Raw genomic sequence first — 24,881 nt, 5'->3', positions numbered from 1 at the left:
CTGCGAATACCAGCCTGCAGGCCAGAAGATGTGATTTTGCCCTTTCTAAACCTGACCTGACTTCTCTCCAGAGTGAATAGAGCAAATACGGCATCTTTGACTGTAGTATTTAAACACGCAGCACTGAAAAGCGGGCTAGCAGGTAGGAAGCCTCCGTCTGACACCTTTCCCAGCATGGGGAAAGACTTCTTCACAGTAAATTTGTATACGTGAACAGCACAACAAAGATTCACATTGGACCTGAATTGGCATCTCAAAATCCAACAGCCAGAAAGCAGGAGGAGAGTACACCCCCTGTCAACATATTCTGCAAAGCTGCAAGAATATACTAAATTCCTGAGTGCTCAAGTTCGTGGTACTGGGGCATAAAATCTCAGATCATACCAAGCACCTTCTTCAGATGTTTATGATCACAACTCTCACTGCAAGCACTGGTAAGCGCTGCTTTAATTCCTTGCGTATGTTATTGGTGAACGTGCTAGACTTTGCAAATATTACATCTGTAATGATGTATAAAAGAGTAGGAAGATGCTCGTTTAGGTACCTTGAAATCATAAGTGGCATCGGGATTTTCATCGCAGGCAATGACCTCGGGGGCCATCCAGTAAGGCGTTCCAATGAAGGTGTTTCTCCTGCCCACCGTTCTGTCCAGCTGAGCGCTGACACCAAAATCCACTGTGGATCAGAGAGACAACAGGGCATGGTAAGGTCGGAGAAAACCTGAGCAACTCTTCTGCTGACTGTAAAACATTAAATTCATTCAGACCAACTTCTCTGCACAGTCAGGAAAGACGAGGCCAGAGATATTCGTGTTTGATCTCTGCTGGGATCAACAGAGGTCAGTCAAGGACGAACCTGATCATCTGATGTCCAGGTTTTGTAAGAAACCCTGTGCGTTTTCCTCCTTGCCAGGAGGCAATGAAAAGAAATCACAGCTCCTCATACTAATGAGAAACAGGGTTAGCAACATGAATAAGCAGCAGCCTTTGTTCTATGCTTTCTCGTTTGAATTAAAGCCTGCCAAATATTGGTAGAAGCCTCATTTTTCTACCTAAATTCTTGCTGGAAATGGCAGAAATGCAAAAGACTTAAGGAACTAAGGGCCAACGACAAAGGCCCATAGGGAAATGTCAAGCAGAGAGCTGCAAAATGAAGCAAAACCTGATGAAATCAAATCAATGAGAGAATACTCTATGGTCCACTAAGTTCACTTTGCGCAACTCAGTGGTTGGAGATTTGCCCTGGAGAATTTCCCCTTGGAGGGGAATCTTCACCAGCGTAAAGACAAACGAGCTGGTGGTGCCGTCTGTTCAGCTGGGGTTTTATTCTGCTGTAAAGACAGAGGAGAGACATGGGAAAACAAGGCTTGCACCTCACTTTACCAGTGTAAGGGATCTTTCATCGCTAGCATAAATTAAAACACAGAAAGACAGCCTTAATAACATTGGTGCCGGACAACTGAGGATATCAGCACATCATCTGTGCTGATCTGCTGTCTTCCAGGTGATCTTCCCGTGAATGCCTGGTCTTCTCCAGGGTGACTAACATCGCATATGAAATTCAGAGTAGTTCTTGCAAATTAAGCTCTCTCCAACAGGTTGGCTTGGAAAAAAAATCTGGATTATGTGACACTGAAATGAATGAACTATGATCCTGTAAGGACAGTACTATGAAGGTGTGAGGGAACAGCCTTCGATAATGGCTGGCGATACACAGAGGCTAGTTTTCAACCCAGAGCATGAAAAAACAGTCTTGATTGCTTAACCTGTATCTGATGGCAGAGCCGCCCAAACTACCTGTCTCAACAGAAACACAACTGCAAGTACATCTTTGCGTGCAGAACTTGGCCATCAACCACCGGCAGTTTATTGCACGGCACTTGGTCAACACCCAAGGTCATGTTATTGAGGCTGGCACAGGAGAAAACACGGAGTAGCTCTTACCACCCATCCTTTTTCTCCAAGTCATGTACAAATCAGTTTTGCTGCTTCTCTCCAGCCAGCCCACTTGCAGTTTCCAAGAGCTCTAACCCACTCTTACCTAGTTTAACTTCTGCATTTTCCGTCAGCAATACATTCTGTCCCTTGATGTCTCGATGAATTACTTTGTGCTGGTGTAGATGACTCAAGCCCTAGAGAATTCAGAGAAAGGTTAGAGGAATCCAAGTTCAAAATACGTTATTTTCTGACGTTCCTCCTCAACCAATTACGCTCCAGAAATGAAAGATTCACAGTTGGAGTTAAGCACTTGAGAACACTTTTGTGTGTCGTGTGTTCAAAACACCGTCCTATGTCACAGGCTGGGAGGACATGCCCGGCCAGCGAGACACCCACCGACGGGCTCTACGTGCCGCAGTGGGTGCTCTCCATAGCATGAGACAGGAACCATCAATTGTACAGGGATTAAAACCAACCTTTCAGTTTCTGCGGGAACCCATATTAACCCAAATTCCTCTGTATCTCTAGACATATTTTCCCCCATGTGCTCCCTTGCCTTAGGGAGCCATTTCTGTGGCAGAAACAATAGAATGGTTTTGTCTCCTTTCTGTATTTCCATCATCCAAAAATTGAAGAAAACAATTCTCTTGTTATATCAGTCCAATAAACAGGACTTCAATAGACTGATAAACCTATATTGAAAAAGCTACCATGCAAATACAAATATTATAACTTGTACATATCCCTAATGGAGATATAGCTCAAATTAAAAGCCTGTCTCACAGACTAAAGGTAAACTAGCTTTTCTGTTGTGCTTTTTTATTAGCTCATTAATTTCTTTTTGTAGCCTACATTTTTATTTCATTCACTTATTATTTCAGTTTCAAAATAACATCCACCTATACTGCCAGCTTAGTAAAACCATGGATTACTTCAAAAACTAATTTTGCATTAGGTTTACATTTCACATTAAACATTCATACTTGAGGAAGAAAGTAATTTCTGCTATCACTACTGGTAGTTATTAGTCATTTTATGCTTGTTACCTTGGGACAACAGCGTGGAATAGATTATATCTGTATGGGAGCCCTTTTTTAGGCATGTTATACTTGGTTAGAGGCACCTTTGTGCACTGGAGGCAAAGCAAAAAATTCACTGAATTTTGAGAAGTCCTTTAACAGCACAGGATCGAGCGTTGTGTTAGAATTACAACCGGTCCTCAATGTCTGAACCAAGAATGAGCCACCTTCTGCAGCGTGAAAGGTGGGAGCCTTTCATCACCTGAAACCCTGTGGAGGTCACCAACCAACCGCCCCAACACGTGGCCAAAACGCGAGCGATGACACGCGATGGTGGCCCTGGGACGTGAGTCAGTGGCTGGGTTCTATTTTAAGAAGTAGGCTCACAGAGCTCAGACATTTAAAATAAGCCCATGTAACTGTGGTTTCCTGGCACTGAAACCAGTGTCCGTACAACAGCTGATGAGATACAGCGCCAGCGTCTTCTGCACATCGTGTTGAGGCGGACGGTGGCATTCAGGGTCAACTGAGAAGTGCTGTGTCACCCCTGGACACCAGCGGCAGCCTCAGCAGCGGTGTCAGACTCGGCCTTTTGAAGCAGCCGTTTTGCCTTGTTTTCTCTGAATGGCTCTTTTACAGTTTTCCTTCACATGCCCAATTTTTCTGTTTTCTCCTGAACAAAATCTCGGTTCACGGAGCGATAGATTTTAATGTCGAAGCAACCATGACAATCACATCATCTGACCTCAGTTGTGCAAAATGCAAGCAAGCCTTTGCTGAAGCTGCCACCTCCCAGTACATGAAACTCTGGCGCAGCTCATTTTAAGACATTCCAGTCTAACATTTGTCTTGTGGGTATAAAAGCTGCAGCATCCTCATTAAAGCCAGAGACGTGTATTTAATAAAACCTGGGGTGCTTTTTAATCATGAAGATTCTTTCCACTGACTTTATTAGTCCTCGCCTTTCTGTTAATTGAAAATATAATTCTAATGTAAATAAATCTTTGCGCTATTAATACTAAAGGAAATTATGTTTTTGTTGAAGGAAAAAGAGTGTTAAAAGTCAGGGAACTAACAGCGCTAAAGGACATTAAATAGGGCTTATTTATTATGCATCATACAAGCACATGAATCATTCATGCCTACCGGCACTGAAGAGGACCCAGCCCATGGCAGCGCGGCAGCCACGAAGCCTGCAGAGCCAAAGGCTTTCCATGTCCGCCGAGCACCGAGTGCGATACTCCAGCAACCCCAACATTTAGCTCCCTCTGGACACATACCCGTAAAATCTCTCTGCAGATGTAGGCGATCCACTCCTCCTTCAAGGTGTTCCCCTTTGTGTTCTTGATGAGGTCGGTGACGGAGCCTGCGCCACAGAACTCCATCACCAGCTGCCAAACAGAACAAAACCGCAGTTACTGCAATGACACCAACAGCATCCTCTGGGCTGCCCGGCTCCAGGGTAGGACCCCCACGCTGGCAACGCAGCCGGGGGGCCACCGTAGTGTTACGCAGAGCCACCGGGACATAATCTTGAACCTATCGGCTTTTAATCCATGTGGGTTTTGTTATAAAAATGAAACAATAAAAGACTGGAAGGCTTGAAAGGCTTGTTCTTCTCCAGAAAGATGGGAACAAGAAACAGGAATCAGTCCAGTGCTGAAAATCAGCAGAGGAAACTGGAAACCTTGAAATCTCAGACCCCACCGCTACACACCCTACTTTATACTTATGACCAATGTTTAGTATCAATTTTTAGTATTAACAGCAATATAAGCAAAACTCTACCTCTTGCATATAAGTTCTTCAACTCTGAAAATGTGAAGACAACAAGACAGATGTTTGAAAGCTTCCTACAACCTTAAAAACCAGGTACACTTCTCAATTTTTTTTTTTACCAGGAGGTCTTTGCTTTTGACCCCCTATTTGAGCAGGAAACCTTCCTTGAGGGGAAGCTTGCTCTGCAGCTGCAGCTGGAGTCCTACTGCTTGGGTTGGATCAAATGAGACTGGGCAAAACTGCTCGTACCACTTACAAAGTTTCATAATATCAAATATAGAAGTACAATGATCTAACCCAGGCCCAAACCTAATCTTGTCATTGAGCAGCTGTGAAATAAACCTTATAAAAATAGCACAGGATGCGAGTCTGCTCCCAGGGACATCATGGATCCCCAGGGTGTGCAGGAGCTGCCAGCGTGCTCCAGAAAGCGAGCACAGCCTGCGTATGCAACAAGCCTCCTCCAAGACCTGTAGAAGTGTTCCTCTCAGATGTGAACCATGTTTTTCAATTAGATCAGCCTGCTACTAAGATATTCCCTTACAAGTTCTGCCTTTCCAGATTCTTCAGTGTGCATGTTTCAAGTTTCTTATCACGTGAAGCTTACATGGCATTTAATGTTCTCCAAGCAAGTGACATCACGTTATTAAAAGCATGGGCCAAGAGCAGAAGAGAAAGAAACAGCAGAAGGGTTACTTCTAACTCAAATGCAGTGATTGAAAAGACTATCATAAATAAACGATCATAAAATCCAGAGTACTGCTATAAACCTTCAGGTTCAATAAAATACTTGAGCAGACTATACCTTAATTGGCTTTGACCATGCTCCTATCTTTAGTTTTGATATTAAGTTTCTCTTCCCTTCCTAAGCTGACAGTTGAAAAATTCTTTGTATATCCCTGTTACGTCAGGAAACTGGCTTCAAGAAAGAGACGCGTGACTGGCCAAAGTCCGTCCTGTGCAAAGGCAAGGAACGCTGCGCCTGCAGCTCTTCCACCCCAGCAGGAGACCAGCAATCCAGCTGGGTCACTGGGACACGGCCCGAGTCACGGGTTACTCATTGCTCACTGAATGGGGAATAATGGAGCAACTGGTTTCAAAGTTGCTTTTCCTCTCTTTCTTCCCTTTGGACGATTGACACGTGTGAGCGTCTGCACGTGTTTCTGATTAAATGAACGTTTGGGATACCACGGCAGCAAGTGTGGAAAGGAAAACCCTGGATAGCTGAGCCAGCCACGAACACTTTGCAACCCAGAAGGCTGACCTGCTCCAGTCCCCCTCCATGGAAACTCATCCACAGGCTCTCACCAGGGTTTGGAGCAGGAGGAAGGGCATGCTGTGCTATGTACGGCAGTCACAACGCTTAAAAGAAGATGGAAGAAATCCCATTAAAAGTACACAGTCCATCCATTAATTTGCCAGATTATCTTTATGGGGTTGGCAGCTCTCTCAGTCCTTTACCCTGTCCTTGAATTTCCATAGAGCAAAGATTAATTTTGCACGAGGAGGTGAATAATACGGCCACCTGCTGATGTATCCCAAATCTGTAATTGTGAAATCTCCTGGAGATTAAAGAAAAAACAAAGAGAGGGAAAAGAGAAAGGGAAGGAGAGAAACTCCTATGGGGAGTACTTCCAACTTGGCTTTTTAAGAGCTGCACAGTCTCGTACCATCCACAGGAGGATATCCAGCACCAGCGGATCGCTGGCAGTACCAGCAGGCTCCAGGTCCAGGTGGGCAGGGGCCGGGCGGCTCAGCAGCGCACACGTGCTGCTAACAGTAAGGCACTTCCCAAAAGCTCTGCCACGAGTTCTCCAAGAAACCGAGCAGCAGAAAGATGACGAGGCTGCCCGAGTATCCCTGTCCGCAACGGAGAGCTGATGGATACCCGACGTGAAAGAACACCGTTCCCAGAAGGTGCGGATAGAACGGGAGGAAAGCTGGCAGCATGCTGCTGCGGTGCTTAGCGGCACTGCGATCCCTTTGATCCTCTGATGGAAGGGTGCTACAGAAGCCCCAACTACAGCTCACACAATGCAGCCTCCAAAGAGAGGAGAAACAGATGATGGCTAAGGAGTCACACCAACAGGCCAGGAGAGACCTCACCACTGCATGTCCTGCTGGGCGACAGAGCCCAAGAACAAGAAACGCACACTGGAGCAGGCACGGGACGATGAACAGGTCTTCTCAGAGGACCTGAGGACTTGTTCGGCCAGCCAGGGGATGGATGGCTATGGGATATGAGTGTATACTGTCAACAGTATGGACAAGTAAGCACCAGAGAGGGAGAAGAACAAGGCAGATACTGGCATAGTATCAATATATCAACACCCTATACATATATTTAGGTGGGTAACCAACAAACAGCCTTCCAGGAAAAAAGGGAATAAAAGTTCCAGCTGATTTTAGGACAGAGCTTAGTATACTCAGGAAAGGCTTCAATACTAAGATACTTACTCACCAGTCCCACGTCTCTCGGTGAGTGCTGTGCCCTGCACACACTTGCATCATTACCAATCTTGTTAAAGGATGAAGTCATGATGGGGTAAGACAATAAACTTGAAACGCAGATTGAATTTTTATTAACCATAATTAAAATTATCATCAAGATGGGCTAAAGGTAAGATCATCTTCTGAAATTTAATTTGCAAGGCCATTTATTGAGGAAGTATTTTTAAATACAGCTCATTTAGCATTCACTTAGCTCTTCATATCAGAGTGACAGCAAACTTCATAAGCAAGGCAAATTCAGAAAGAGCAGCTGTAAATCTCTGTGTCCTGCTGTCTCACAAATGTTTTGTTTAAAGAGTCTTCACAGCTTTCAAATCAACCACCACCTTCCCCAGTTTGGGAACGGCCAGTAAGACCTCTGTTCCCATTGCTGCTGTACATTACCTGGAAGGGCTCAAACCTGAGCATCCTCAGTACAGAAACCCCAAACCACCTGATAGTGAACTGCTCCACCTTGTCCAGAGGAACCCCCCAAAATCATCCAACTCCTTTATTCTGCAAGCCAAAGCCTTCTGTATTCCTGTTCTTCACCCCACAAACAATTTGACCTCTCTGTTACAGAAAACAAGCTCACAACACCCCCAGGCTAAATGCTGCTAGAAATCCTTCTTCTTGCTGCGTGTGTAAACAGAACCCGGGTGCAATGCAGTCCCGTACGCCCAGGCCACCCAAGCCTCCCATCCCACCCCACAGCCTGGCTCCCTTGCAGAAGGGCCCCTCATCACACACGTCGTGGCACCTGGAGCCAGTGGTGGAACATTAAAAAAAATGCAGAGACCTTCACTTGGTGGATCAGCAAAGCTGATGCCCATTTCAGAAACGGAAATATCGATAGAATTGGTATTAAGCAATGACTAAAATATTCTGTAGCAAGATAAGCACAGGTTTAAATTGCCTGTGTCGGTGCTACGGCGGGAGCAGGCTGTGATGCTGCAGCAGCACTCCTGGGTGGGAGCAGTGGGGCCAGCGCTGCTCTGCTCTCCCCTCTCCGACGGCAGCATCAAACTGCTCTCGCACACATTCATAAATAAATGACTTGCCTGCCCCGCGCTTCGAGGCCAGCCAAGCAATTCCTGCCCCTTAGGGAGCTGGCGGGCAGCTGCCACCACGGGTCCTGAGCAGGCTGAAAGCTTTGGGCTTAGGGACGGCAGCGAAAGGAGGCTGGGCTCGCAGCCTTGCAGTGTTTACAGCACTGACATCGCTTTGAAGAGGAGTGAGAATGAAATAGCGTTGGCTTACTCAGCCAGACAGCAGCAGAAAGCATCTCTGCTAACCCCAGGCTCTCAGTCAGGGGCCCGAGGAGCAGTCCCACTTCCCCCGGACTGCAGGGCTTGAAGGGACTAGAAAGAATTACAGCTCAACCAAAAACCGTCCCCTCTCAAATGTTTAATGATTTAATTCCTGTGATACGAGGTAGCAGCAACTGCCCAAAACTATTCTTCAGTGCCTACAAGCAGGTTAAGAGCAATCCTGCCCCAAGCTGCACAGGTGCAACCCAGTGCTTCGATGGCTTGTGCTCCATTTTCAACAGAGCCTCACTGCCCCCGTTTTTGTTCTCCAGAACCCCTGGTGTGACTCCGTTTGTACCACCCTGCAGTGATTCAATGGGCTTGACACAGTGAAAAAGGGCATTAGAACTACACGGCGACAGCCCTGAGTGTTGCACGGCTGCAGCACTGCCATCCTGACATAGCCTCCGGCCCTAAATCACCCTAATTCCTTCTTCCCCAGAACTGATTACCCACTGCGGAGGATGCACCCGGAGGCCGCCCCACCGGCTCTGTCCCCGTGGGGGCCCTGTCCCTGCTCACCACGAGCAGGTATTTGGCAACCAGCCTGCTAGCAATCTTCCCCGCTTCATGACAGATGCAGCTCCGGGCACAGGCAGGGTTGCCATGGCAGCCATCCATCGGCAGCCAGCGCCACTGGTCCCCGGGGACTCCCGGCGTGGGCTCTGCCCTGGGTGGGCTCCGGCTCTGCCCTGGGCTGCTGCCAGCCGCCGCTCAGCCCCCGCGCTCTGCAAACCCCCCTCTGCCCACTGCCCATGCATGGCGGGGCTTCTCCGTTGATGGCTTCAACGCACTGTGGATGGCTACATGCAGCACAGTAGCAGCCCTATTGCCCTGTGGATGCATAGGGTCTGTTAATGTATGGGAACGAAGCAGAGAGCCTGCAACTTTCAGCAGTCGTTGGTGAGGAGGGGGTCCTTTGGGATGGGGTCACCTCCCCCATCAAGTTCACACTTCCTAATGAATGCCCCATCTTCCACCACCAAAAGAACACCCAAAAATATCAAAACACACCCCCTGTCCCAGGGTTACACACAGCCTGGTAACCTATACCTCAGATCTGAGATGTGCGAGGGGAATTTAATGAGTTTAACTCCAAGAAGCAGCAGTGAACTGATGAACTGGGTCCTCACCATCCCCTGGGTCATCTCCCCAGTTCCTGCAGCCCACCCTCTCTTTGCCCCCTTGCACCATAGGCTCCCCCAGCCAGGACCCCCTTGTCTCGGTTAGAGATGGGCACAATCCCTCCCAAAGGACCACAGCACCCCCAGAAGGCAACACTTTATCCAACACTGGAATAACCCTACCTCCTATTTTTTAATTTTTTTAAAATATTCCATAAAGGTTGTCTCTATGATTTTTACTTCCTTTTTTTCCTAATTTATAAGATTTGTGATGCATATCTCCATTGTCACCTGCTAAAATACCCTCCATAAAGCTCTTTAATTTCAGGAAAACTCACTTGTTTAGTAAGCTCGTCTTTCAGGGCGAGTGGCTGCTATCGAATGGAGCAGCAGCACCAACAGACCTGCTCACCACCGCGGCAGAAACGATGACAATACTTCATGTCAGAAGCCTGCGCGTTTCCGAGAGATCTTAATCTCCACTGAAAGAGCTCCCTGTTTTTTATTTCCGTATCAGCCTCCCGAATGTCGATAAAAAGAATTACTTGGGCATTATCAGAAACCGTTTTATTTCAATAAAGGGCCAATGAAAAATAAACAAGCCTTTATCTGCACGGCAAGACTGATAGAGTTCACGCAAGCCCTAATTCAATCAGATCCTGAAACAACAGCTATTTAACACAGCAACACCAGCACACCTCTCCTCCCTGGCCGGAGAGCTTTCCTGTGAATACCTCCACCAGCCCCAGCACCAGGCATAGACTTAAAAAAACCTCACACCCCAGCACTCTTCAGTGCAAGGAAAGCGGCTTTGGCAACGGTTTTTTTTTTTTTCACTAGCCCATAAGAAAGGCCCCAAAATTGAGACGCGAGGTAGCTGGTCTGGACGGGAATTCAGATTATCCAGCCTGCCTTTCCCAGGGGGCAAGGGACAAGCAGCACGGCTGGGTGATGAACACCTCCTCCCCTTGCACGGCTGGGTGACCCGCCGGGGGAAAGCCCAGGTTCTCCTCCTGACTTTGGCCATCTGAAGGTGACAGAGCACGTACAGCATCCTCTGCTGCTTCATAATGATGGGGATTGATGAAACAGCCTCTCTTAATCCAAGGAGTTTTCTACTGAGCTTTTCTTTTTGCAAGTTTGGGCTGCTCTGGCTGGGCAAATCATTTAAAAAACCATTATTTTATTAACACTTATATGCCAATAGCTCTCTGCACTGGACCTAGAGGAAAGAAACAAAAACTTTCTTCCCTGGTCAGACTGTGTTAACTCCAGACCCAAGCAGCGTAAAGGCCCTGGGCAGAGCCCAGCGCTGGGGAGGGCTTCGGCACACAGTTGATGGGTTTTCCCCCCCACCAGGCACTCCAGCAGCACAAGGGGAAATGCCTATTTTACTTTTTTTTTTTTTTTTTTAACAGATTATAAACCAGCTAAAGCCAAATGGAATTTCACGGGATGAAAAGGCATTTCTCAGCTTGACAGCTTTCTCTTCACTGAATCCCAGGCCAGCTGCAAAGAACATGTTTTTTGAGAGTTCCCACCAACAATAACCCCAACACCCAAGTAAGAAAAGCCCTTGGAGTCCAAGCCCCCAAGTCTTCCCAATAATTCACTGTACCACAAAGTCTCAGGTAGCAAAGCAGCGCAGAAGCCTGCCAGCTCCATTTCTGTCCCAGGAGGAAAGTCCTCTGAAACCCCCCGGTTCCCACAACCCCCCGATGCTCTGACATGTGGACACAGGGGCAAACAGCTGAAGCCACTGAGCCTTCTGCTAAAATAAAGCCTAGATTATCCAGAAAGTAAAGGAAAGGATGTTCTGCTGCTCTTCAGCATCTCCACGGCCTCCCAGCTGAACCACAGATATTTGTTACCCCTGAAAAATTAGGCTCTAGCGATCTTGTTCAGGCACAGAAAAACTTTAGAAACCACCCATGGATAACCAGAACCGACTGGATGTACAAGATTGTGAGGAAATAAATGTTATTTAGATCACAGGACAACATCCAGGTCATTATATTTAAGATAACTCAAACGTAGGCTTCTCTTCAACGCTGCCCTAATGAAAGAGGGGTCTCAAACATCTGGTCAGACACCCAGTGTCACTGAAGGCTGTTGCTCCACAGACTTAGATCAGCACAGTCGAGCTCAGAATATAGCACAGTAACTTTAATTAATTTTTCATCCCCTTTAACAGCAGCGCCCAGGGCCCCGACCCGTGGTGCCTGCTGCCCTGCCCGGCCCCTGCGAGCATCAGCTGCCAGCGAGGAGGTGGGCTCCGACGCTCCGGCTGTCTCCGGAGATAGACGGTGGATTTAAATTCTATCCTCCGTGGTCTGGAAATGCCGAATTAATAACTGAGAAGGCACTGACAAGGGAAGCAGCAGGAGGAGGCAGGCAAGGATTTATGGAGAGGCAAAGCAGCTTGCAGCCCTTCAGCAAGACGAGGCGATCTTCACCGAAATGGCTGAACAGCCACAGACCTTCCTGCCTGCCCTTCACCGTCCCCCCGCTTTATTCGCCTGCACTGGCTCTGGGAAACATGAAGCACGAGAAGCGGCGCCGAGAGCTGGCAGGAATCACGCGTGCCCAGCATCCCCCTCCCAGCCTCCATCTTCCCGGCAACGCTCCTGGCTCCCTCCAACTGGTGTTTTTGATGCATTTATTTTCATAGGACAGAATAATTTTCAATTGAATATTGTAACAAAGATGTTGTTAGTGACAATTCAGAATAAAAATGGTTTTATCATCAGTCTGCAAAGATTTTATAGCAAAATGGAGAAGCATTTTGCAGCGCAGAAAGAGCCTTTTCAAAGCCATGACTTCGAAAAAGACAGATGCAAAATAAGGCGTTTTGTGCAATATAGGTGGTGGTAAGAGGACAACACGGAGTAAATCATTTGTGTCAAACCCCAGTTAGTTTAAAAAAAAGAAAGTAACTTACCCAGAGCTGATCATCCATTCCTGGTGGGTTCTTTTTAATAAAAGCACCATAATACGTAGCGATATTTCGGTGGTGGGAATACTTCTTCAGCATGTTAATTTCTTGTTTGATCTCTTCCTCTTCATCCTGGGATGAGGCGAAAACAAAAACAAATGCAGAGACACTAAGAGACTGCACTTCACAGGCTCCCATTGCTCTTTGTACATGGGTGAGCTTCCACGCACCCCATTTCTGACCACCTCGCCTACGTTTCCTTGCACCGTTTTCTACAGACACTTTTTGCAGCATGGAACTGATACCGGAGCCCTGGGAGCCTGCAGCCTGGACTGGAGACTAATGGGTTAAACTAAAACCCAACTAACAAGTTAAACTAAAAAGCATGAGTGGAATTGGAGAAAACACATGCTTTGCCACATTGCCTATCACATTTCTGAACCCTGAACTGGACAGATCTTCAGGGGGTGCAGAAATCAGAAATGATCACGGTGCCTCCTCCAGAACGGGATCCTGAAGGTGCTGGCAGAGTTTAAGGGCAGGCAGCAGCCCTCTCGCGTGGGTTAATGACCCACCAACCCTGCGCGCTGCTTCAAACCCCGCGGCATGAGGGGGAGCGGGGACGCCGGGAACCTCCCGAGGAGCCGAATACCTGCACACGCCGCAGGCGTAAACGGGGCTGGCCAAGGGCACCGATCTGCAGGGTGGGAGCAAGGCAAGGTCTGGCCAGGAACCGAGTCTTCCCGCGGAGACACGCTCTACATCCAGAGGGCCACCAGTGCCAAACTTTAGCGTCACAGCCAAATTACATGCTTCCAGTGGTTTAGACATTCCTCCATCTTTTTAATCTAATTCCTTTAATAATTCATATCATAATTTACATCAGTACCACGTTGCTCTGAAGCGTAACAACACTTGCGTTACCCCAGTAATGCATCAGGACACGCTCCTAGACCCATCGAAGGCCCAGGAGGATGGTTTTCTAGAAACCGCTGCATGGCAGAAGTGCTCCTGCACTGTGCACCCTAGCCGGCCGACACACCGCTCCGGCCCACCCTGGAAGCACCGCCGGACATCTGGGGACACCGGGTGTTACTGGCGGTGCAGCGGCACCACGCAGGGAGCAGGCAGACGCTGCCTGTGCACAAACTCTCTGCCAGACTAACTCGGTCCCGGTGACAAGCACCATTCCCGTGGGCTGTCACGGCCCCTCTCTGTCCTGTCTGCAAAGCTGCAATAGCTGAAGCAGCCGAGGCAGGGGAACTGCACTGATACCTGTTCTGATGTCCTACCTCTTTGCTTTCACAACCATCAAACATGCCCTGGTTTTATTTTAAGCTGACCGAATTGCAGCCCACTGTAATTCCACGGGCTGTTGAACGGCAGTTAGTGCCTTGATGTAGATAAGCTTTATTATAAAAGGACCAGAAGGGCTGTTACTTCTTTATTCTTCTTTATCACCCTTGTGTCCCTCACCTGCTTCATCCTGACTTCAGTTTTACAAACCAGCAAAACACAAGACATCTTGGCAAACAGCAAAGCTGCAGGAGCAGCTCATCTTGAAGAGCGATGCTCCCTGACCAGGTGTCACGCAGCACAGACAGAAACACGGCTTTCTTCCCAAACTACCACGGAAAGTGATTTAATGACTACAGTCTTCAGGGAAGAACAGTGAAGATGAGGACAGGAGGAACAAATAAAAGAAGCAGCTAGGTGAAGCTTGTATAAACAACCTCCAATTTTATCTTTGGTAAGAACACGGAGAGCATAAGCACCAAAGAGGATGAGGAACGGGCCCAAATGTTACAAGGAAAAGCAGGGGACTATTCTCGAAGACCTTTATCACCTCTTTTCTTCAAGCAGTCAACACAACTTCGCTTGTTTTCATTTGCCCAGGAAACCAGGGAATATAACGCTTAGTTTATCAGGCCCCAGAATTTTTTTTTTTTTTTATTGAAGCCTTTTGCAACAAAAAAAGCAGCTGGATGCTCAGCGGTGCTGGGAGCAAGGAGGAGCGGCCAGTGCAAAACCCCACCAGCTCCCTCACTACCTCTAGCCAGCTCTTCAGTCATCCCCCACATCACACCTGGCTCTCTTGGAAATACGGAGATAAGCCACAGGACACTTGGTCTAAGGTTTTATCTCGAGACCCTCTTTAGGTTGAAGTATTCAAAACGGGGGGAAAAAAAACGCAAAACATCAGAACTATGGGTGGCACCTGAGGACACGTCTGCATGGCCAGGCTCAGGGGTCTCCAGCCCAGGCCCCTGCTCCAAGCAGGACTATCGCCAGCAATCACACCACGAAACCCAGCAAGAGGGAAGAAAAATGAATTATCATAGGGAGCTGCTGTAACTACTCCAACCCCAAAACTGACAAAACCCACAGACCAGGTTTTGCTGCCACGCTTTGCCTCCATCAATCAATTCTATTACATCCATTGCTGGAAGCAGGGCATGCAGCAGGACCAGCCCCTGGAAAATTAATCCAAATTCTTAATTCAGAGAGAGTGGCTGCCCAAACTGATGAAGTGCTGTAATTTGAGGGCCTCTATGCTGCCATCTTCCCTAACAGATAATTAGCGAGAGCATAGACGAGTTAAACAAAGCATCGTCGTCAGGAGCCTCTGGGGTTTAGTGCAAGGCACGTGGTTGGGATGAGACGCTGGCTGGGAGCTCACTTAGCACATGGGGGCTTTACACTCTAAAAGCTTCCTCCATGACACCTATGGTTGGGATGACCATACTAGTTCTGTTCTCTGTAGGCTTCTGAGACACCTTGTCATCAGAGACATGCTGGAAAAAAGGGTGGGATGGAAGAACTGGATAAAATGAAGCAGCGGCATCAGTGAAATCAGTGCGTGTCAGAAGGTGGTGAAGGATTGGAGTGGATAAGTTTCGGTTTTCACCGGCAGCCTTTGCGCTGAGCCTGGACCAGGTGCCAAATGTGGCTGTAGGCACAATTCAGGGACCAGCTTTAGAAATGATTCCAGAAGTGATTCCCGGGACCATTCCTGCAGTGGCTGGAGGACATGGCTCTAGATCCAACTTCAGCATCAACAGCTATGAAGCACAGTCAGTCCCCTACCACGTCACACATTTGCTCTGTCTCTACTGTGGTCATCGCCCGTCCTGCCCAAGCCTGGTCCTGCTCCCCGAGCAGCCTTCTGTCGGTGGCTAAGGGCCGGTGGCATCCCTTCAGAGGCCATGGGGGTCTCACCTCTGCACCTCCGCTGATCCTGCTACCGCCTGCTAGGTAGCTACTTCTCCACTCATGCAGTATTGGGGTCACCCGAGGCTGAGAAGCCGGCACACAGGGTATTCAGTGGGGTAGGGAGAAGGAGCAGAGAGCAGAAGTTCGGTTGGGGTTTTATTTAGAGGACTGACTTCAAAAATTTGCACGTTATATATTAAAAGAAAAATAGCCGATGTGTTTTAATATGGCTAAAAGCAGCTTAAGGGGAAAATATTTAAATATTGAAATAACACGTCCCATGCCAAATACCTGATTTACTACCTTGGACGTTCAGAGACCCTACCTGAGACCCTGCTTCAGAAGGTAAAGGCATAGATCAGGAACACCTACTTAAAGACGTGGCTGAAAATACTAGTTGGGCAGGAAAATATTATTGGGCAGGATCATATCTGGGCTACTTTTCTCCAACATCTTTGCTTGGAAGTGATGGTATTTTAAAACCACTGAACTAATTGTGGACTCAAATTTAAGCCCCTGTTTGGCCTCAAATAGTCTAATTTCTCAGCTTAAATTTCTTGTGACCTCAGACTTCATCCCATGGGAATCTCACTGCCATTTATGCCATGGGGTTGTCTTTGGTGGGTCTACCTATTCCCTTACAGCCTGCTTCCTACGAGAACTAGATAAATGGCACTTGTAGATATTGCAAGTAAAGGAAAACAAACCTCATTCACATTTACTGGCTAATTTCCATGCATCGTTTCACCTGTTAGCACAAAAAAGAACCTGGATGAAGGTCCTGTAGATACTAATACCACACCACAACATCTAAGGTATTTCAAAACATACTCCTGAGGCCAGCCGACTGCTTTCACAGCGAGTCAATTCTGTACGTGCTGAACTCCTGAAAGCTAATTAAAAACATTAATTCAAAAATAAGGTGGGTACATTGGGACCAAGTCCTAAATTTTGAAATACGTTATTCCGGGGAAAAAAAAACACAACACCAAAACAAAAACCACAATAAAACACATTCTTGCTCCCAAACCTGGTGTTGTTTATGTAAGCAGGAACTTCGGGAGGTATCATACTGCACTTCAGAAAAATTTATTCAAGAAAAAGCATTTTCAGGTGACCCTCCTAAACACATCTGTTTGTTAGGGTTTTAGGTTTTAGGGATCATAGCAATTCCACTCATTTTTTCTTCTGTGGCCATTACGAAATGGTGAAACCACTTTTTCCCTATATCCTGTTATTCATTTAATAAGTTGTAAATTCTTGGTTTTCTTAGTATGATATCAGTTTCCAAAGAGTCACATTTCTGAGACCAGGGTGGTACATTTTTTCCTCTGTATCAACAGGATGTACAGGAGTAATTTAACTTGCCTAGTAGAGTTATTCATAACAATACCTGCACATAGTTTTGGTGAACAAAAGCTTTTTCAGTGAAAAACACGGATTTGGAAAAAATGAAATGTGTTATGAATACATGATTCTGTTGCTCCAATTTTCTTCAGAATTTATTAACACATTCAAAAGATCCGCTGCTGGAACTGGATGCTGCTTTGTTTCAGCGTAAAATTACTTAATCTCTAAAACTCTTCCAGATTTATTTTTCTCTCACACGTTTATTAAACCCAAAACCTCTTAATGGCACATTTCACATTAAGGCAAAGGGGATTTGCTTCCCAGGAATACAAGCCTTCCACCAGCCCCCACATGCTATCACACCCCGTCCCCTTTCCCCTCTTATCTGTAACTTAAGGATGCAGGAGGAGGAGGATACATTACCCCGGTGACGTCCATAACCTTAATAGCAGCAAGCTGGCCTGTCTTAACATGACGACCCTGCAAAAGAAAAGGGAGAAGTTTGTTCGGTTTTGCTCGGTGGCAATGTTTTCCTTCCAGTGAACAATATTCTTCAACAATCTCCTCGTCCTGGCAGCATCTGCACATTTTTTTTTGCTTTTTCAAGAGCATCTTCACAGCAGCCACGACGGGAAAGCAATTCCCTCCCCCCTTCCTCCTGCCATTACAATTAATTAGTAAAAGGCCTTCGATGCTGTATTTTCCTGGCAAACAAGTGCTGGAAATATCCTTTAATGCTCAGCCATGCAAAAAAAAAAAAAAAAAAACAAACCAGCTCAGGGCCTCTCCTGAGCACAGAGCATGACTCGGCTGGAAGCGGTCTGCTGGAGCTGTGATGATGGCCATGTGCTGGCTGCGGTACCCACACGGCACTGACTTCGGTCCCCTTGTGTCCGAGCCCCAGCTCTCACAGACCTGGGGACACCCCAGGGACTCCTAGCCTGCAGGGCACCGTTATACCCTCTGTCCGCTAATTTATTTATTTTGCAAAAGCCTTGCTTAGCAGGCTAGACAGGTTTTTAAAAGCAGATTTGCTTCTTGGCTGTGGAAGCGAACCCATCTTCAGCGCTGGCACAAGCAGGGAGCGTGCATCTAGAGGAGATGCTCGAGAGCCAGTGCAGAAACAAGCCCCTTGACACAGACAGCCTCCTCGCTTTGCAGCAACTGAAAAATTAGCAAATCACTGCAATAAACTGCTTGTCGCATAGCGCTTGACTACGTTAATCCTAATGGAAAAATGCCTGGAGACAATAGGGAAAAGTATAAAAGAGCCCAAACTGTTGATAGGGTCTTAAAACCAACACAACTGCTATCAAGCAAGCCAATTCCCAGCCTCTCCTCCTCTCCCATGAAACAGATCACCCAACATGGTATCAAAATTGCTCATACCAAATCATTTCCCCCCTCCACTTGAGGGCACATGCTCTGCTTACAAACCAGGCAGAGTCAGCAGAAAAGATGCTTCTTCTCCAGGAAAAGCGGCTGATGCCGATCCCGGCAGGAGAGCCGGGAGGCAAGGGGAAGCATCCCTGTTTTCCCAGTCACGGCTTACTACAGGAGCAGCCCAAGGCCCCATCACAGAGATACGGTGTGGAGGACACACAGGGAACGGCAGCACCTGCCCTGCAGCATTGGTAATTAACACACCAAGGGCACAAGGAGGAGCAGAGGCTGAGAGGGGACAAGCCGCAGCAGGGCAGAAACAGGGAAAAATATGAGCCTTCCCTAAATTGCAGGCTCCTCCGGCCCCCCCACCAGTGTGCTTGCTGATGAGCTGGCGTTTGTGCCCAGGTTTCCCAGTGCTCCTGCAGGCTGGAGATGGGTTTTTCACACCATCTCACCTCCAGCAGGAACCCCAAATTACCAGGCACGGGGACTTTTCCCCAGCCCCTCAGGTTTCCAGGCACGGCGTTGGGAAGCAAACCCACGCGCCGGCTGTGGAGCAAGGTGGCATCATCCTCTCCAAATTTATGACTTCACCAGGAAGCCAATTCACCCACCAGGGCTCCTCGCTCATTTATTAACACAATTTATATGTCCTGAGCAATTGCATGTTCCAACAACAGGAAAAAAAAGCTTTATTTAAAATTGTGCAACATAAAAAATAATAGAATAAAACACAGACCAGCAGCACCAGGCTGCGGCTGAAGCATCCCCTGGATGTGGCCGTCGGGAAGGAGGGGTGCATTGCTAGACACCATCTATTTAGACAGCGTGATGTGCAAAAACAAATCCTCCCCTTCCTAAATTCATCCTTGTTTGCTTGGCCAGGAAGCCCCCACGTTTACCGACTCTTTAATTAAAGCCAACAAACCACCAGCAAGGGATACGCTTGGACACAACCATGGCACACTGCATCTTCCATGAAGCGGAGGAGGGAGATGGGGAAGAAAGTTGGGGAATTTCAAGCCATGTATTTGCTAGTTATACCCACCTTCATCTGACATATCACCACCTCATTTTGTATTTTAAGGAAACGCCCCAGCCTTGCTGCGGTGGAGCGCTGCTGCCCACCTCCAATACCGGCCAAGGGGAAAAGGAGCCCTGCGCGCCCACACCGTCCTGCTCCCAGGGATCTGCCACCGCCCCGTACCCCTCCCAAGTATTTACGGATGAAGGTAAGACCTTAATATTGTGTGAACATTTACCAAAACAAAATAAACCGCTTTGAAATGTATGTTAACATAAGCCACGAGGAACACTTAGTCATGCAAAAATCAGGCAAAGTAGAACCAATAAGCATTTAGCCTTGGAACTTCAGAGCAAAGATTTGCTTTTCGTATAGTTTGTTTGCAGCGATGGATTGTTGAGCTTCATCCCGGCAGATTTCCAGCTCCATCCAGGGAAACCAGGCATTTCCTCACCGGTTAACTGTCCCTTTTAATTCAACATACCTAGGGCTCAGCATTGATACTTGCAGTGAAACCATCAAACACAGTTTAGAAAACCGGTTGATTTTCACCCTACTGCAGGCATCCTTGGTTTTGCAATACAGGTACAGAGAGGCTGGAGAAAGACACTGAGGACTGAAAGTGATAGATGCAATACAGGAATAAAATTAGCATCCGACCTGTCCACATTAAAAGATGTCACAGCAGCAACAAGCCCTTTCGATGGCATTAGCCACTAACCACCGCCTGCGCGTTGGCCATGCAGAATTCAGTGCCCGTGCCCAAAGGCTGGAAGCTGGACCGGGAGTGCCTGTGTCCCTGCAGCCTTTCCAAAGGAACTGGGCTGGACCAGGCAGCAGAGCCGTTTCTGCCAAAGCCAAGGCAAGCTGAAATTGTTAACTAATGACTGGCAAGCGCTAAATTCTCCAGTGTGAACCCTGCAATGCTGTTAAGAAGCTACAAATGGGGATTGGGGCAGCAAGACCAAGAAAAGCACCAGAAAGCCCCTGTTGCAATATGCTTTTAACTCCCGCATGTCCTCCACCCATCAAAACTTGCTGGTTTTTTCCTTTAAACCCTTGCCAGAGCAGGGGCCTCAACTACAAAACCACACAATGACCGAGCCCAACTCCTGCTCCTGGGGTTGCCTCTGTTTCCCCAACAGCAAAAATGTGGGTCGAACCAGGTAAAATTGCAGGTGCCTACTCAGAATTTCAAGAGAAATTCTCTGCTTTTTCAAAATTCCTCCTTTTTGGTGCCCCCGTACTTGGGAGCGCACCCTGGGGATACTGGAGAGGGTGCAGATGCCTGGAGGCAAAGCGTTCAGGAGGATGAGACCCTTCCAGGTAAGACAGTCACTTCTGAGCCTTCAGACCACACTGCCACCGACATTTTTGGCGACAGGAGCGAAGGAAGCCGGAGGGGAGCAGCAATCATTGCAGCCCCCCTTGACCCCCGCGCCCTCCTCGCCTCCTGCCTGCTTAATAATCTATGCCAACAGCCCTCGGTCGTCTGTCTGCCTGCGGAAAAGGAGCTGATCTGCTCTTTAGCGATCTGTAACATTTTGTCTTCTCGCCTTCTTTGTCTCCTGGCATTGTTCAGGATTTTTCCGCTTGTTGGTGGTGGGTGAGCTGCTTGCAGCTGCTGGTGCATAAGAGTGAGAGATGCAAGAGGACCGGCATCCTCCCAAAGCCCAAGCTGCCACGACATCCCAGCATCCGAAACGTGGTACTGCCAGCCCCATCCTGCCCTGGGGCTCAAGCTCCTGCATGCCATCGCCTTTGCTTTGGGTATAAGTATGGGTTTACCCTCCTCTTCCTCCCCACTCACACAGGGCGGCGATTGAACACCCCAGAAGTTCAAGGAGAGGAAGGAGAAGATCTTTCCAGGAGGCACTTTCACCACCCCACATTGGCTGTTCCAGTAACCACCACAAGGTTTGAAGGACCACCGCCAGCATCACCTGGGGTACAGCTCTCGGAGGTCTCAAATACACAAATATCCTCCAACACCTCCCTGATCCTCTCCCCAAAGCAGATTTTGCATCTGGCTGCATGACGTCCTGGCTCAACTGCAAGATCTGCTTTCATCTTCATAAATTCGGCACCGTTACGGACGCCATGATGGCCGCGACAGCGTAAAACAAATAGGAAGAAATCAGAGCTACTAAAGCGTTTTTCCCCTCTCCAGATTTACTGTCAAGGTTCACTTGGGTATAAACCCACATTTCAGCCTCAAGATTATTCAAGCGTGAACTTCAAAGCTGCCACAGTTTTTAAACAAACATCCATCTGAGCATAAATTCATGCTCCTAATTACTCTCAAACTGTTGTATCAACTTTCACTAACTTGATTGCGTCAAGTATTCACGCTAATTTCTGCGAACGAAGCAGGCACCACAAGTTTTTCTTCAAAGGTTGTAGTCCTCACACTCCGTAAAGCATGATGGACCAGCACACGATGGGAACGTTGGCAAACGCCTTTAAACCTCAGTTGATGCATTCAGGCATTGTATTTACTAAACAAATAAACCCTGGCCTCAATATCAGCCCTTGTACACAAAACCTGCATATTCTGGCCCCAAATTTAAGTCCACATTTTAAGGACAGGACAATGATTGATTGTTGCTTTTTAAAATTTTGCTTGCACAAGCATGGATTTCACCTTTAAGCAAAAACTGCAATTTCTGTACTCAGAAATGTATTCCACTGCATTTACTTAACTTCTGCTGTCTACTCCTGTTTGTGCAACAAAATACATGACCCACCACCTGCAGCAACCAGTGGGACACAACCAGAATTGTCATTCTTTTGAGAAAGGCAGAGCTCCCATTTCCTTCAGCCGGGCAGAGCATCATCTCTTAAACCTCCCAACCCGGGCACCCAGCCTCCAACCCCCCAGGTATACATAATCCCCATAGCAGGCATTTCACGGAGTAACCCTGTTGCAGGTCTGATACTTTAAAGTAAACCACTTGGGAACCAGCCATTTTGCAATGCCCTTAGTCATGCAACATGTAAATTTTAAATAAGTGGGATTAAGGTGCTCTTGCAAGGCACTGCAGAAATTTCAACACGGTCAGCTTTGCTGGGACCAGACCACAATGCCATCCCTCACCGCTGAGAAAGTATAACCTGAGGAACACTCCATTTCGTACAGAAATCTCAGTAAACTCAGACAAATAACAAAAAGTCTCATAAAAGTCCAAATATTACCACTTTGGCAGGACAGAAGCCTCCCAGCTAATTTTCTTCCATGACATTTTTGTTGCAGTTAAAATACCAAGCTGATGCCAGCAACCCAACAACTGCCCTTTCTACTGGCCAACTCCTGCCTCTAAACCGTGTTGTTAGACAGCACATCCTCGACACCACCAACTCCAGCACACACATATTCTTCCTACAACAGGAACGGCATGGGACACCAGAGATTTTGCCAGGTGAGAAATCAGCAGTTCATTTTTTGACGTTAACATATCATTTTTGATACGTGCTACCTACGACAAACTCTTTGTCAAGCCCTACTTCTGCAGACATACTGTCAAGGTGTTCACTGTTGAGTCTCACCTCTGGCTCTGTTTCGGCATCCCAGACCTTCTGCAGCAGAGCTCTCCTGGGATGGGCCAGGACTTCACGCAGGTCTCTGCTCCAGGTCCTGCAGGTTCCTTGTTTTCCCGTAGTTCAAGGCAATTCAGGGACTCGGTCCAAGATTTTTAGCATGAAGGCACTTTAGCACTAACGCACTGAAAATTGCATCCAATTTTTCCTGGGAGAAGGAACTTTGCTTTCCAAATTGCCATCCTGCAGTAAATTAGACCATTTTCTAGCACCCAGTGTGACTTGTTCTCAGCTTTTATGGAGTATAGGCACGTTTATGTACTTTGTTTCCCATTGAAAACAATCCTGAGGGTGCCAAAAAACCCCCTTCCAATTAGTTTAAAGGGGCTAAAATACTTACTGATGGAAAAACAGGCTTATCCTAATGTGAAAATTCAGCAATCTCTAAAAGAAGCTGTTTTTATAAACAATGTACTCTGGCTTTGCACTTGGTTTAAACATCTCTTCAAATGTATGTGAAATAAAACCATGTCTCTGAGAAGGTAATTAAAACATTAGATACTCTAAATATCAGGTCAGCATAAGAAGTGAGTCACATAAAAGGATGGGAAAAATGTTTATTTTAACAAAGAGTAAAATATCTGTTTGATTAAAACACAGCAATCGTGGGCCAAACCTTATTGTTCCTGCCTGCACTTAACCCCAGCTGCTGGCAGGGGGATTTCAAGGCAGTGGGGGCTCAGGACAGCCCTGCAGACCAGGGACCAGGTCCTCACCCTGGCCTGGACTCAGCCCCACCTCGCTGCCTTTCAGCCAAACGTTGCAGCAAAACCTCTGCCCTCTCCAGCGGGAGCTTGTGCTGCCCTTTTTGAGAGAAACAGCATGACGACGACGGCAGTGCATTTCCCTGCAACGGCACACATTTCCACCTCTCCATCATTTCATGGGTTCACAAGCAGCTTTGCAAGAGCTTCAGAGCAACCCCCTGGCCCAAAGGCACTAGAGGACACGACGGACCTGATGCAGTTTCTTTCCACTTAGGGCAAACTCCGCTTGCTTATGGGACTACCTAAAACCCTCTGTTCCCCCCAGGCTTCAACACACTCTTTGCAAATGGCATCCTCCCATCTACATGGCACACCTGAAACTCCAACACTTTGACACCAGAAATGGAAAATCTATGAAAAAGATAAAAAGGTGGAGCCAATCACTTGACATCTCATTTGCTGGCCAGGTGACGTTTCCAGAGTTGCTCCTCTGTCCTCCTGAGCAATCCCACAGAAAGCTGGCTGCTCGCTCGAGCACGGCTCTTTACCGTGGGGTGCTTTCAGAGAGCAAAAGACCTTCACTGAGCAGGACAAGCACAAGTTTTACTTATAGCCAATCCTTCCTCACATCCGTCATCCCTCCCAACATTTTAAGAAGTAAAACCCTGGAAAACATTCAAAAAACTCAAAGAGAAACAAAAATAAATAGAGTGGATTTTTTTTTTGGTTCTCCTCAGTTGGGCATTTTCATTAACACTTCAGTTTGGATTGAACAACCAGAGTTTCCCTTTGGAAAGGCATAAATCCTCTCCCAGCACAGATGTCTCTAATTGCACAGGGCCAAGCTAATGCTCTGTGTTGACCGAACAAAGCTGACCTTTGGACTGAAATATTTCTAATCCTCTGTATCAATCCAAGCTCTGATCGGGGCCGCGCAGCTGGGAGAGCTGCAATTCCATTACTGCAGCCCCACAATAGGTCTGACGTGAAGTAAAGAAGGCAGGATTATT

At 47.3% G+C, this 24,881-nt stretch overlaps 1 protein-coding gene across 5 annotated transcripts in view; it reads right to left on the bottom strand.

Moving 5' to 3' along the window:
- Positions 1-24,881, bottom strand: part of TNIK (TRAF2 and NCK interacting kinase) — a 164,991-nt gene that overhangs the window by 59,959 nt on the left and 80,151 nt on the right. For all 5 annotated transcript variants that reach the window (XM_087738403.1, XM_087738406.1, XM_087738407.1 and 2 more), the window contains exons 3-7: positions 17,581-17,637; positions 12,601-12,726; positions 4,237-4,347; positions 2,041-2,131; positions 545-675 (exon numbers count right to left, since the gene is read on the bottom strand). In XM_087738403.1, the coding sequence (XP_087594529.1) occupies positions 545-675; positions 2,041-2,131; positions 4,237-4,347; positions 12,601-12,726; positions 17,581-17,637 (516 nt within the window). The remainder of the gene's footprint in view (positions 1-544; positions 676-2,040; positions 2,132-4,236; positions 4,348-12,600; positions 12,727-17,580; positions 17,638-24,881) is intronic.

The sequence above is a fragment of the Nipponia nippon genome, unplaced genomic scaffold, assembly GCF_047370975.1.
Source record: "Nipponia nippon isolate SJK-2023a ecotype South Korea unplaced genomic scaffold, ASM4737097v1 scaffold_7, whole genome shotgun sequence".
Lineage (NCBI taxonomy): Eukaryota > Metazoa > Chordata > Aves > Pelecaniformes > Threskiornithidae > Nipponia > Nipponia nippon.
This window is presented reverse-complemented; position numbering and strand designations above follow the sequence as displayed.